Source organism: Lycorma delicatula, chromosome 1 (genome assembly GCF_047948215.1).
Source record: "Lycorma delicatula isolate Av1 chromosome 1, ASM4794821v1, whole genome shotgun sequence".
NCBI lineage: Eukaryota > Metazoa > Arthropoda > Insecta > Hemiptera > Fulgoridae > Lycorma > Lycorma delicatula.
Genome location: NC_134455.1, coordinates 306,792,568 through 306,807,925, shown reverse-complemented (window position 1 = coordinate 306,807,925; position 15,358 = coordinate 306,792,568). Strand labels below are relative to the sequence as shown.

At 30.0% G+C, this 15,358-nt stretch overlaps 1 protein-coding gene across 5 annotated transcripts in view; it reads left to right on the top strand.

Moving 5' to 3' along the window:
* Nucleotides 1-3,042: 3,042 nt before the first annotated feature.
* LOC142333505 (18S rRNA (guanine-N(7))-methyltransferase) overlaps nt 3,043-15,358 on the top strand; it is a 31,274-nt gene continuing 18,958 nt past the window's right edge. The window contains exons 1-2 of one of the 5 annotated variants that reach the window (XM_075380764.1): nt 3,075-3,466; nt 12,749-13,641. In XM_075380764.1, coding sequence (XP_075236879.1) covers nt 12,771-13,604 — 834 coding nt within the window. In that variant the 5' untranslated portion in view covers nt 3,075-3,466; nt 12,749-12,770 and the 3' untranslated portion in view covers nt 13,605-13,641. Of the gene's footprint in view, nt 3,467-3,520; nt 3,672-3,749; nt 3,871-12,748; nt 13,642-15,358 lie in introns of those variants that run through there. The other 4 variants (XM_075380773.1, XM_075380783.1, XM_075380791.1 and 1 more) reach the window with 4 other exon arrangements.

Sequence of the window (15,358 nt, the reverse complement as noted above, 5' to 3'; positions counted from 1 at the left end):
TTAAACTTCTATGAAACGTATGCTTTCTTTTGTTTCTCATTTCTCATCCATGCAACCACAATGTGCCACAGCGAAGCGTGGCGGGTAGAGCTAGTACCTTACAATTTATTGCTGGAGAGTGCAATTTTATACATATTTTATGAAACTTGATTTATTATGTATTAAAATTGTGCTTTGTTCACTATTGTGACTTGAACTAACCAAATCTAACACTATGAAGAAAACAGATCACAAATCTTCTTATTCCAGTTACAATTATGTATAAAATTTTTCAGATTCTTTCTTGACAAAATATACCGAAAAATAAATACTCACAGAAATTAGTAATTACTTTTGAAAGATTATTCTGTAGAGTTTATATGGTAGGAATACCATTAAAAACTAAATTTTGTGTTAGGCATTTTCCAGTTTTTGGTTCCATTTTTCAAAACAAATCCTTCAGAAATAAAAACGTTTTCACCTTTTTGTTCAATTTTTAAGACTGACTGCCAGAAAACAGGAAAACAAAGTTTGAAATAAAAATCATCAGGTAAATGAATCTTAAGAGTCTTTATTTTGCTAGAACAATTTAACTTTTCTTACAATCAAGTCTGAATAAGTAAATTTCATATTCAGTTTATTTTACCATACCTACACATCTCAGTTTACAATAACATATTAACTAAATAACATTTTTACTTTAGAGGTTGAAATCTCATTTTGACAAAAAATGTTTCAAACAATACATATTTTTCAACATGAAATCCAAATTCATGGTCAGAATATATGTTCTATTTTAAAAAATCTGATGTGGACACCACTTGACTTCCTTGTATGCTTATAAAATTGCATACTTAGATTTTTTTTTAAATAAAAAGTACATAAAATTTTATTTCATTAATAACTTATATTTTTTCATGTTTTTATTGAATTATAATCAGAGGTTAAGGTTTAGTTCGATTTTCTTTTAAATCTACCACCCCGTCTAATAAAAGGTAAACAAAAACGTAAAAATTTTATTTTTTTAAGGTTCGGTGTTAATAATTTTGTAAAATTGTAGACATTTTTTGATAGGCCTATACAGTATGATAAACAAAATACCAAAAAAATTAAAAAATATATATTAAAACCGAAGGGAGATAGAGCAAAATGACAAAGCTACATATAATTCAATTTTAAGAGCTGAGGGTTGAATATTAAAAAAAAGAGTTTTTTGATCTATTTACACAATTTAGGTATAAAATCAGCCAAAGAAAACTTTTTTCTAAAGTGCCTCTGAAGAAATCGAAATTAGTTTTTTTGTGATATCCCCAATACCCTTAAAGAATTTTAAGAAAAAATTAACGCGATCAATACCTTACATTAAGAAATTATTGAGCCAAAATTTGGAGAAAATCGGTTCGGTCAATCTGAGATATAAAGCCAAAAGCGTATGATACAAACTCCTACATACGTACGTATACATATACGTCCTTAAATAAATTTTTTTTTGTGTAGATGGACCCTAAAACTTAAGATTTGAAATACTAGTTACCCTATTTTTGATACGATCATACTTCCTTTCAATATAGCCATTCTAGGCATATTCGCTGGGAAAGTAATTCATGCACAAGAGTAAGTCGAAATAGTAAAGTGTTACACAAGTAAAGCGAAATTAAAAAAAAACCCGTTTACTTTTATTTCCACTTAAAAAAATAATGCTTATTTTTCAATATAATGCTCTCTCCTACGCACTTAAGTATATTTTTCAACAAGCATTTAATTTCCTTCCTGGAGCCAAATCAGGATTGTACGACCGATAATCCATCAATTAAAAACTGAAATCTTGAAGGCAAAAATTTGTTATGGGTGTATGAGGAAAATCGTTACCATAAAACAAACTCAAACCTTTTGAAAATTTACACACCTTTCGAATTTGTTTTTTGCTATCAGTGACACAGTAGTTTTCACTTTTAATGGTTTCACCTTTAGGCGTGAATTTTCAGTTGTTCATCGTACGCAAAAATTCTATTTTTAACCGACTTTTTACAATAACGGGTTAATAATTATTAAATCAATATACTTAAATTAAAAAACAAAGAAAAGTTGAAAAAAAAAAAAACTAAAGGAGATTAAGTCTGATTCGAACTGATGTGCCTTTCCTTTAAGATCCAAATATTTCATTAATTAAAATTTTAATTTCGATTGCAATCAAAAAGGGAAGTGCAGAACTAAATGTTATAACAGTGCTAAATCCAAAATTCCAACATCCTTCGGCTAATCGTTTTTGAGTGATGCGAGATACATACGTGCGTACAGACGTCACGCCGAAACTAATCAATTGGATTCAGGGATGGTCAAAATGGATATTTCCGTTGAAATATGAAAACCGATATGTTTCGCAATCACAATACTTCCTTTACTTCGTAAAGAAAGTAAGAATCACATAAATAAATTTAAAAAAATTAAAAGCACCTTAAATTAAACGCACTAAAATGTAAAGAATAATTTTAGGAACGGTATCTCAGGATGGATTTGACAACAAGCTTTTATAGTGATATGCAAGATTATATCAAAGTCATAGTATCAAATTAAAAATTGGCATAAACATCAAATTTTTAATTTGAAGCTATGACTGACATAATCTTGCATATCACCATCATGTAAATATATATATATTTACATTTGTGTTCAGAAATTTTTCAATTTAATTTTAATGAGACAGAATCAAAATCGATGCGTCTCCATGCAATATTTTGTCTTAAGTACTGGTTTTTTTAGTTGCAGGTGATTTTTCTAATATATTCATTTAAATGTAAATACCTAAGTGATATCACAGTATATGTCGTATTGATGAAAGTAAACTGCCTTTCCTGAAGATGAGTGCCATACAAGTTCCTGAAATTTTTATTTGTAGGGTGAAAAACGGTTTCGCGTTATCATCGTTCGGTCTTGAAACTGAGAAGGTAGGTCTTAGGCGGAATACGGTGAAGAAGAAACGTTTATGATGACTCATTCATTAAGGTATCCATGCCAGATAAATCTGGATACAAAGTTGAAAAGAATAAAGACAAAAACTGGAATATACAATTTAACTGGTATAAAATAGAGTAGTTAAGAAAACCATCAAACCGGTCAAACAATTGATGCAGAAAACCAAAAAAAGAACTAATGAAACTCAAAAAATTACTTTCAACTACAGAAATAAAAAAAGTTAACACTCTCGGGTTTTTTTTATTAAATTAATAATAAAGCTGAAATTTTAAATGTAACAGTTGGTGTTAAACACACAGCTACCATGTGTTAAGAGGGCTAACTTCCTTCTGTAAGATGAGTTTCAGCGATACCTGATCGTAAGAAATTAACATTAACTTTGCTATACCAAACATGATTTGTAAAAATTCCATAAGTTACAACGTTAAACATAACCTCAAACTCTAAAGTGAAAATTGGAATTGCTTTTACTGTGTTGTAATATTGCTGATTTTTCACAGTGTGACACTGAATCGTATGTATTATAATTTGTTACTTTATTCATAATTTAAGTCCAAATTATAAATTTATTGATATCGAATATTATTGGTATCTCAAAATACATTATAATTGAGTATTCACCTTTTTGTTCTTCAAAGAAACTGAATTTTAAGTTAATACGTAATTGAATTGTATCATTCTAATAGATGATTGCCAGCTGTCAATTTGTTTTACAAAAAGTAAGCAATTATGTATTTTACGTCTACCAATTTTTTTTTTAACCTAATCTATATTCACATTCAGCTTAAGTAATTTAATCAATGTGCTTGATTTAATCCGATGTCTATAAGCCAACAACTATAATGTATTAAACTAAAATCGACATTATACTTTATTTCACTGTGTTACACAATTGTTTGCATACAGTAGTTTAGAAAGGTGAAGTTGAATTATTATTTAAAATTAAACGAGTTTTGTATTATCCTCCACTTTTAATGTGGCGTTAGGTGATTATTGTATTGTAATTGGGTTATTTTTATTGTCTGATTTATATAGAGTAAATAGCTCTTGTATTTATTTGTTGTTGCTTACTTCTGTCACTTATAAAAGAAACAAGAGCCCCTTGTAAGTTAGAAATATAACAAACCAAGATTGCGTACCTTCACATACTAAGTGTTTAAAGCAACTAAAACAGAGGTTTATTTTGATGAGTGACTGTTCCTTATAATTAATAATTATTTAACTTAATTTTATGTCTAATGAATCTTAGCAGATGTAATATATTTTGTAAAATAATTCGGGCAGAATTTTATACCCAGTCTTAAGCAGCATTACTGAAATTAAGGATGAGATTTACATCTGAACATGTTGTTATTTAGGACTTAGTGTTTGTTAAAAGTTATCTAAATAACAACTATTAAACCTTTTGTCAGTTCTCTTTAATTTAAAAGTTATCTTATAGATTTTTGTGACTGTATGTGGGTCAATCCAAATGAAATTAACCAATAACAAAGTAATTTGTTGATGACATATTTTATTTGTACATTTTCTGTTTGTGTATGAATCTGAGAGTACAAAACATTTTTTTTCACAATTTTATCATTAACACCCGGGTTGCTAGCGGCCATTTGGTTTAAGAAGATTTGCCATTTTTGGTGTTTTCAAGGTTTAGTAATAAGTTAAATAACTATTATTTATAAAGATATTTATTTGAAACAAAAAACATCTTATTCTATATAAAATCATCTACAATTCATGTTATAACCAAAAATTTGATAGGTTTTAAGGAAATAACCTAAAAATTAATTAGAAAATTGTGTTTTGATTCAAATAAATTAACAACTTGAGGAATTTTTTTCATAGAAAGGATAAAAACACAACTTCAATATTTTTTTAATAGTCTACTAGACTGCAAAGATTTGAGATCTTTCACATTCATCTTTTAGGTTTTACAAGCCTTCAAATATTGATATTTGGTCAAAGTAGTTGATTTTCAAATTGGCATATCTCAAAAAGCACTGAACAAAAAAAAAAAATTGAAATTTTCTCAAAATATACTTCTAATAGCTGGCAATTAGCATATAAAATTTCATCATTGTGTTTTAACTACAAATTGAGTTTAAAAAAGTTTGAAATTTTAACAAAGCTACTTACTTAGTAGGACTAATGTATTCTATAATAGAGTTTATTTAAAGTAAGAGTGTATTTCCTTGGGGGTTATGATAAAAAGAACTTTACTGCAGCTGTCCAAGAGGAAACCACTATGTTGAGCATAGATATTTCTTGAGATAATTTGTCGGTTATGTTGTAGCTTTGATCTGTCATAGTTATAAATTCCATTGGTGATAACTTCCTCAAAATCTTTGTCACTTGTATCCATACTCATGTCAGTTATTGAAATCTTGAAATCCATGTATGAGGACCGTGTGCATGGTAGAAATTAATCATCAGGTCACCATTTTCCAAACTCACATCTTTAACTTATCCAATCCACCAGTTATGATCAAAAACACGCACTACAATGTCATTTGTTTTGAAAGACTCAGTTTCAAAATATGGTACAATAGTAACACTATGGTCAATGTAAATGTCACTTTCTAAGTGTACATAACACTGTCTTGTGCTAGGATTTTGTGGTACGAACTTGTGATATGTTCTAGTTCTGGAACCTTTTGACAGGTTTTAAATCTGTGATTCAGTTTTGCTTCATTTGATTCTACTTCTAAAGGCACTAATATGTAGACAATCCCTTTAATTTTGTCGAAATAAAATTTAAACATTTTTTCTGCTGAAGTTTTCTGGTCTGAATATGGTCTCTGCAAACTTGCCATAAAAATAGCTCCTTTTGTAGATCTTCCAATACAGTCGCTGGCATTCTTTTCGTTCCGTGAGACATAGCGAATAAATTTCATTCTGGTTCAAGACCAAAATCTTTGAAGTGATTACAAAGATTCAAAAAGGTTTTTTTGTTTTTATAGTGACTGCCAGCCACATCGCTAAAATAAATAATTTCTTTAACTGAAAGAGCAGTTTTTTGACATCTTCAGTCAAATATTTTTGAAAACAGTGCACAGCTGTTATGGTCTAACCAGTCACTTGTAAAGAAAAGGCTTCGGTGACAAATTTCATCATCATTTAAGTAATCAAAAAAGGGTGCCCGGTAACTTGGGGGTTACTCCAATGGTAGCACTGGATTTCGTTTTGAATGACGAAGGTGAAATTCTCAGCAAAGTCACCCAGAGCTATGCGGACTTCTTCAGTTGCTATTGAATCTTTCAGTTCTTTTAAGTACTTTGACTGAACTTTAGAGATAAAGTAGTGTTCCTTTAAAGATAATAGCTTCTCTATTAGAACTTCAAAAAATTCTTCCAAAGATAAAACTTCAGTGATCAAGTTAGCTACCAGTGCTAATCCATTGTTTAAATAATATTTCATCTGGTAGGTCTTTTAGTTCATTTTGGAGCATTTAATAGCTCAGGTTGTGGACATGATGTGCATCAAACATGCAAGCCTTTTTTTCAGTACTACAGACCATAAAATTCAGTAATCTTTACAGACTTATTTTCTAGCCTTCAATCATAAGTTTCACATTCTGGTAATATTTACATATGCATACATTGTGTGTACCTGCAGCTCCTGGCAACACACACTATTTAGGTCTCAAAGCACAAAATGAAGAGCACCCAATTATGTAATCAGGAAATTGCTATTTGAATTGTACAAGTAACTCATTTAGTGTTAATAAAAGCAACCTCCTTTGTTTGTACTTTTTATTACCAATAGAAACAATCTTTCTTTCCTGAACAGACCCTGCTATTCTCATCTTCTTGTAATTCTATCACAGCATTTACAACTTTCTCACTCAAAGGATTGCCTGCTTTTTTGGTCAAATCAGGAAGAATTCCCTGAGATTTTAGTAGTTCCCTTGTAAGTTGTACCAAATAATTAGTTATGTTAAACTCATCACAAATTTTTTTCCTTGACCAAGACTCGGTTAGCAAACTAATTATTTTAATTTTTTCTTCTTTACTATAAGGCACATTTTTCTTTAATTTATCATATTCACAATCAGTACAGTTACTGGTAGTGGGAAGTACAACTTCGGTTAAATTTTCATCAAATGATTCCTTTAGTGTTCATTTCACCGCATATGAAATTTTTTAGAGTATTTTTTTTCTAAGCAGGAACCCCTCTGAGACTAGTTTTTAGCTTTATTATTTTTGTAATGGAAATATCCAATTAATGACAAACGGAGCTTATTTCATGTAAAGGTGCTCTCTTTGAAAATTCTACTGAATCAGTCTTAACAAAGTCATATTATCATGTCTTGAGTGATTCTCCGCAACAGTTAATTATTTTTTTTCTAGCATGAAGGGCAAAGGGATTTGCTCGGGATCAAGTCAACTTCAAATTGCTTTGGCCTTTCAAGATAATCAAACTGAATTAGTCTTAAAACTTTTTGTACTGGCTGTTTATGTTGCTGCACTGGTAAAGGATTACAGCAGACATTTCTCAAAATATGGTTGTATTTTTCTATTTTTATGATATTGACAAATTGAAATGGTATTTTGATTCACTCTCAACTTGATCAATATTTGTTCATTTGGAGGTAGGTCACTTACTTGAAAAACCTCTTCAGAAAATGGAGAGTAATATTTTTTATGACAAATTTCATTAACAAAAACACCAACAGAACCCTTCATTGTACTTTTTTGTACACAATAACAATAAAAATACAACTCTAAAGAAAAAACTTAATTTTAGTTATTATAAAACAAAGCACTACCACTGACTTAAAAACAACCACCCACTAGCATAACTACTGAACAAATGAGCTGTAGTAGTACTGTAGATAGACTTGTTTCTTTCATGTTATAATGTGTTGTTTTTAAATTGTCGGGCACGACCCTGAACTTAAAAGTTAATTTTTTTTTGTCTTTATGTTTGATGCAGCTGTTAAAGATTCACTATCTAGTGCTAGTCGTTTCATTTCGGTATAGTCCATACATCCTACATCCCTAACAATTTGTTTTACATATTCCAAACATTGCCTGCTTGCACAATTTTTTCCTTCTACCTGTCCCTCCAATATTAAAGCGACTATTCCAGGATGCCTTAATATGTGGCCTATAAGTTTGTCTCTTCCTTTAACTATGTTTTTCCAAATGCTTCATTTTTCATCGATTTCCTGCAACACCTCTTCATTTGTCACTGTATCCACCCATCTGATTTTTAACATTTTCCTATAGCATCACATTTCAAAAGCTTCTAATCTTTTATTCTCACTTCGATCATCCAAGTTTCATTTCCATATAATGCTATGCTCCAAACATATACTTTCATAAATCTTTTCCTGGCATTTAAATTCATTTTTGATGTAAACAAATTATATTTCTGACCGAAGCTGAAATTATATTAACAAAATATAGCTATTCGGCATTTTATATCGCTCCTGCTTCGTTCATCTTTAGTAATTCTACTTCCCAAATAACAAAATTCTTCTACCTCCATAATCTTTTCTTCTCCTATTTTCACATTCAGTGGTCCATCTTCATTATTTCTACTACATTTCATTACTTTCATTTTGTTTTTGTTTATTTTCATGAGGTACTTCTTGCGTAGGACTTCATCCATACCGTTCATTGTTCCTTCTAAATCTTTTTTAGTCTCAGCTAGAATTACTATATCATCAGCAAATCGTAGCATCTTTATCTTTTTACCTTGTACTGTTACTCTGGATTTAAATTGTCCTTTAACATTATTAACTGCTAGTTCTATGTAAAGATTAAAAAGTAATGGGGATAGGGAATATCCTTGCCGGACTCCCTTTCTTATTATGGCTAGTTTTCTTATGTTAATTTAGCTAGTCTTTCTTATGTTCTTCAATTATTACTGTTACTGTTTGGTTCCTGTAAATGTTAGCAATCATTCTTCTATCTCTGTATTTGAACCCTAATTTTTTTAAAATGCTGAACATTTTATTCCAGTCTACATTATCGAATGCCTTTTCTAGGTCTATAAATGCCAAGTATGTTGGTTTGTTTTTTTTTAATCTTCCATCTATTAATCTGAGCCCTAAAATTGCCTCTTTTGCCCCTGTACTTTCCTGAAATCAAATTGGTCTTCTCCTACACTTTTTCCACTCTCCTCTGAATTCTTCTGTAAGAATTCTAGTTAAGATTTTTTATGTATGGCTAGTCAAGCTAATTGTTCGGTATTCTTCACATTTATCTGCTCCCGCTTTCTTTGGTATCATGACTATAACACTTTTTTGAAGTTGACAGAACTTCCCCTTTCTCATAAATATTACGTACCATTTTGTAAAATTTATCAATCTCTTCATCAACTGCACTGTGCAGTAATTCTATAGTTATTCCGTTTATTTCAGGAGCCTTTTTGCCATTCAAATCTTTATATGCTCTCTTAAATTCAGATCTCAGTATTGTTTTTTCTGATTCATCCTCTTCAATTTCCTCTATAACATCATTTTCTAATTCATTTCCTCTGTATAACTCTTCAATATATTCCACCCACCTATCGACTTTGCCTTTCGTATTATAAATCGTTGTATCTTCTTTGTTTAATACATCATTAGATTTTAATTTATGTACCCCAAAAGTTTCCGTAACTTTCCTGTATGCTTCGTCTATTTTACCAATGTTCATTTCTGTTTCCACTTCTGAACACTTTTCTTTAATCCACTCTTCTTTCGCTAGTTTGCACTACCTGTTTAAAGTATTTCTTAATTGTCTATAGTTCTTTTTACTTTCTTTATCACTAGCATTCTTATATTTTCTATATTCATCCATCAGCTGCAATATATCGTGTGGAATCCAAGGTTTTCTACCAGTTCTCTTCGTTCTGCCTAAGTTTGCTTCTGCTGATTTAAGAATTTCCTTTTTAACAGTCTACATTTTCTACCTTATCCTTTTTACTCAGACCTCTTGTGATGTCCTTCTCAAAAATCTTCTATAACTTCTCTTCCTCAAGCTTCTCTAAATTCCACCGATTCATCTGACACCTTTTCTTCAGGTTTTTAAATCCCAATTTACATTTCATTATCTCTAAATTATAGTCGCTATCAATGTCTGCTCCAGGGTAAGCTTTGCTTAACGAGTTGATTTCTAAATCTTTGCTTAACAATGGTATATCCTATCTGATACCTTGCAGTATCACCTGGCTTTTTCCATGTGTGTATTCTTCTATTATGATTTTTAAACTGGGTGAAATATTGATTTTGACCATCCCTGAATCCAGTTTTGACCAGTTTTGGAGTGATGTCTGTATGTAGATACGTATCTCAAATAATTCAAAAACGATTAGTCGTAGGATGTTGAAATTTTGGATTTAGGATTGTTGTAACATCTGGTGTTGCACCTCCCCTTTTCATTGCAATCAACTGAACCAAGAGTGTCCAAAAAAACCCAAAACCCAAAAAATTTGGATTTTAAACTTTTTCTTAACTGCAGTAATAAGCCCTCATTGGGAGCTTTTCAAAGATATCATATGTGGTACTTATCTTGATTGGTTCTACAGTTATAGCCAAATTAAATTTTATTTAATGAAATATTTTGATCTTACAAGGGGAAGGCAATTCTGTTTGAATTAGACTTCATCTCCTCTTTTTTATAACTTTTTTTTTTAATTTAAATATATTGATTTATTAATAATTATTAACCTCTGATAAATAATGAATTCAATAATAATATAAAAAAAACAAAAAACATCAGAAGTTATTGAAATAAAAGTTTAGTAATCTTCATTTTAAAAAATGTGTATATGTAATTTGATAGGCGTACAAGGAATTCCACATCAGATTTTTTTTTGGGGGTGATAACATTTTCTATGGTTGTTTATTCATGAAAAAATTAGATTGAATTCTCAAGAATTTTAAACAGATGTTTAATAAAATAAGAGTTGGATCATATTTAAATGTATTAATTTTGTAACAGCAAAGGTTTTGCCAAGTATGTTTGTTGTTAGACATTTTGTTAAATGTAGGCAAGAGGTTTCTACTTGAGATGTAAGGATGAGAGGAGGCATTTAATACATCCAAAATATGACATCTTTAAATAGGTTAAAATTGTATTAGTAATGAATGATTAAGGAGTTATTTTTTTTTATGAATTTTACAAAATTCTAGTTAAGATCAAGAGTTATTTTTGCACTTTGAGAATATTGGATATAAAAGAGTTTCAGGAATTCCTTCATGACCTACTTTTATTTTTACTAATTAATTAAGTTGCCGCATAGAATTTGTGTAATTATGTGAATAATTGAAAATCCATCAAGTGGTGTATAAGCCCTGATGTCTTTGCATTGCCACAAATTAATATTATTTAAATAAAAACAGATTTATTTATCAAGTTATTTACTGAATAATCAATCAGTAGGTGTGGTTTGTTGAGAAATTATTTATATTAGCTTTTATGAAGTATTAAAAGAAAATTTATAAATATGAAGTGGCATTAAACCTAATTATTTATTCACTGAGGAGCATAGAAAAACATAATATACTTAAAAAAATAATAAATAATGATGAGACTATTCTTTCAAAATCTGTTGCGCTAATTATCAACTAATATTTTATATTAGATTTTTTATATTAATCTTTTAAAATTATTATTTTTACATTCAAATTTGGTTTCATAAATTTTTTTGTTTTGATCCCTTTAAAGTCTTGGATGGTCTATTATTTTTCTTTATGCGCTGTTACTAAAAAATATTATTTTGTGATTGTATAGCTATCATTTTTTCATCTTGTGTTTAAAATTAAGTAATTGTTTTTCAATTTATTAATGTAGTGTTTTGCTGTAAATTTTCCAAGTGGTGATAATAATTTCTGATATTTACTCAGAAAAAAATGTGTGTTAGGAAACATTATTATAAAATGTGAGTTATACCATTAGTCACATCTGCAGGTTAACAAAAAAATGGAATTGAATTTTAGTAGCTTTCAAAAATTAACAAATTATTAAAAAGAAAATCTAGAATATGAAAAAAGAACCATTAGTGCATCTCTGTTCTCATTGTTAAAATGTAAACTTACCCTGTAGTATACCAGTTAATGGAACAGGATTAACCAAGTTTAACCTGAAAGATTTTTTTTGTAGTGAGGTTATAAGGACAAAAACATTTTTTGAAAAATAAGCTAGCATCAATGAGTGATGTAGCAGGAGATCAATGTAGCAGTAATGAGCGATATCAGCAGTAGAGCCCAATTAAGCTGGATTTATTACAGTTAAAGGGACTTCCCACCCACCCTGTACTTTACTTTGGTTTGATCATTTATATATTTGAGCTGTGAAATAAATACCATTGAAGAAGAGATTGATTGTTGTCTGGTAAAAGATATTCTGGAAACATATTTTCAACTTTTTATTAAGCATGGTAAATGTTTCATTAAATTATTAAAATATAAGCTTCATTTCTCTATGCTTATTTTTCAAGATACAAATAATATATTCTCTAAGCGTATTTCATTGCTGTGAATGAATTTGTGTTGTGTTATTTATTGATTCCTTTTATTTTTTTGGTTTGTTCAATTTGTTGTATTTCTGTTTTGTCATTGGGTCATTGATTATGTTTCTTAACTTTACCCCAATTTTTAACCTGGAATTCTTTTGGACACACGCATGTGTGGATGAGCTATGTCTACTAGCATTTAGAATATTTTTATATTGTGTATTGGTGCATTAAAAATGTATTTAAATATTATGGTAGGTGAAATTTTTGTTTTTTCAATATTTATTCTGTTTTATTTTCTCTGTATGTACTTTATGTGAAGGTAAAGTAACTTAAATTTTATTATTTTTAGGATACTAAGGTTTTAAAATAAAATGGCATCATCTAAAAGACCTGAACACAAAGCACCACCTGAAGTTTATTATGATGAAATTGAAGCCAAAAAGTATTCACAGAATTCTCGAATGATTGAAATACAAGAAAAGATGACAGAAAGAGCAGTTGATCTCTTAACATTACCGGATGATGCGTCATGTTTGATACTTGATATCGGATGTGGTTCTGGGTTGAGTGGTGGTGTTTTAGAAGAGCATGGACATATGTGGGTAGGTGTTGATATATCAACTGCAATGTTGAATGTTGCACAAGAAAGAGAGGTCGATGGAGATTTGATACTTTGTGATGCTGGACAAGGGGTTTATTTTCGAGCTGGTTCATTTGATGGTGCAGTTAGCATTAGTGCATTGCAGTGGTTGTGTAATGCAGATCATCGCAATCACAGTCCAGTTAAAAGACTTTATAAATTCTTCTCATCCTTGTATGCCAGTTTAAGTAGAACAGCTAGAGCTGTTTTTCAGTTTTATCCTGAAAATTCTAATCAGATTGAATTGATCACATCACAAGCAATGAAAGCAGGCTTTTCTGGTGGTTTAGTGGTTGATTATCCAAACTCTACAAAAGCTAAAAAGTTTTTTCTTGTGTTAATGACTGGTGGAAGTACTCCATTGCCAAAGGCACTTGGTGTCGAAAACGATAGTAATTCTGTGAATTACTCCAATAAACGAGAGTTTGTTAAACAGATCCGGGGAAAATGCATAAAGAAAACTAGAGATTGGATTCTTGAAAAGAAGGAGCGACGCAGAAGACAAGGAAAACTTGTTAGAGAGGATAGTAAATATACTGGAAGAAAAAGAAGTGGAAAATTTTAATGTATAATCTTAGCAAAATAAAGTTATTAAAAAAGTTTGTTACTGATATTCCTTCTTTTTTTCTAAAAGTTAAGATATCATACCAATCCTTAGTTTATTAAAAAATAATTTGAAGGTAAGTTCTCTCAGTACAGTAGTCCCCCTGTTAACCAACTTACTTGGGTTTGATGGGTAGTTGTTTAAGTGAAAAAATCAGTTAAAGAAGAAGAATTTTTTATGAATAAGAGATACTGTAGGTGATATTTTTTGTGCAGTAATGACCAATATTTAAACTTTTGTACTAATACTGTAACAATAGCACGGCATTTTTCATGTGCTACAAAATTCCATTTCCCTATCCCACAAGCTTTAAGCTTATGGCAAGATCTTCAAGCAAAATAAAAAATTACTGCTCTATATCAGATATACTTTAGTTTATAATAACATTATTAAAACTAAAATGTAAAGTATGATGGATACTACCCCTTGATCCATAGGTTGGATCATGGGTGTTACATTAGGTGGTAGAAACTGAGCCCTAATGTTGTCTTTTGCAAGCTCATTAAAAGAAGGTTGACACAAAGCATTGTCTAGGAATAGCACAGATTTTCAGGTAAATTTGATTTTCAAGTAAATTTAATTTTCTTAGTTGTTGTACTTTAGGAATGAATTCGTTATAAAACTGTTCTTTAAATAACGAAGCACTCATCCATGCATTTTTTTTGTTGCTGTATAATACACCAGTAATGTCGTTTTATTAATGATTTTCAGTACTCTTGGATTTTCAAACTTTCCTACTAGAAAAAGTGGAGGTTTATGAGATCCACTTGCATTACAGCAGATAGCTGTAGTTATGTGGTCTTTTGATTTTTTTATATCATGAATCATATATCTAACAGCCATTGTTTCATTTGGCAGTGACTTATATACAAGCTCCGTCTCATCCACATTATACAGTTCTAAACTAAGATTTTCTTCATTGATGATCTTTTTTTTATGAGGTTAATAAATTTTTCCACTGCGGTGTGGTCTACAGATAATTTTTCCCACATATACTTAAGGTATGGATTCCATGACGCTTTTTCCAACGATATAACCATCCTTCACTTGCTACAAAGGAATCACTAGTGCTGATGCCAGAACCATTTGCTGAACTTTTTTCCATTTAGAATAATAGCTTTTTCTTTTAACAGAGGTTTGCTGAGGTATTTCTTGTTCTCTTTCATGAAGGAACTGTATCCATAGTGTCTCATCTAGTAAATCTAACAGGCTTTTTTTAAGGTACACCTCGACTGAAGAGCCACCTGGCTGTTTTGCTGTATGCAATATGCTTCAATCTGAGGATGGTTTTTTTCCCAATCTTTAACCGTTGTTTCACCAACACCTAAATCTAATGCTGCTGATTTTACCGATTGACTTTTTTCTAATTGTTCTAACATGTTTAGTTTTGATCAAAACAAACCACCATATGTTTTCTTTTGCGATAACTGTAAGTACAGGCAGAAAGTAAACTGTTCGGAATTTTAATTGTTACCTTAAACTAAAAAATTTGCAACTATTTGTATGTAAGAAACTCATTACACTATACTGAACAGACAAAAATAAAAAGGTATCGTAACAGATTACTGTACTGTACTGAATTTAAATTAAAACTTAAGTATAATAATAATAAGTTAAGTATAACTTAAGTTAATTTTTCATGCTATAGATGCCACTTTATCTCATACTATTCAAAACTAAACTGATGTGAAGATTTTATGAGTCTTCACTTCGAA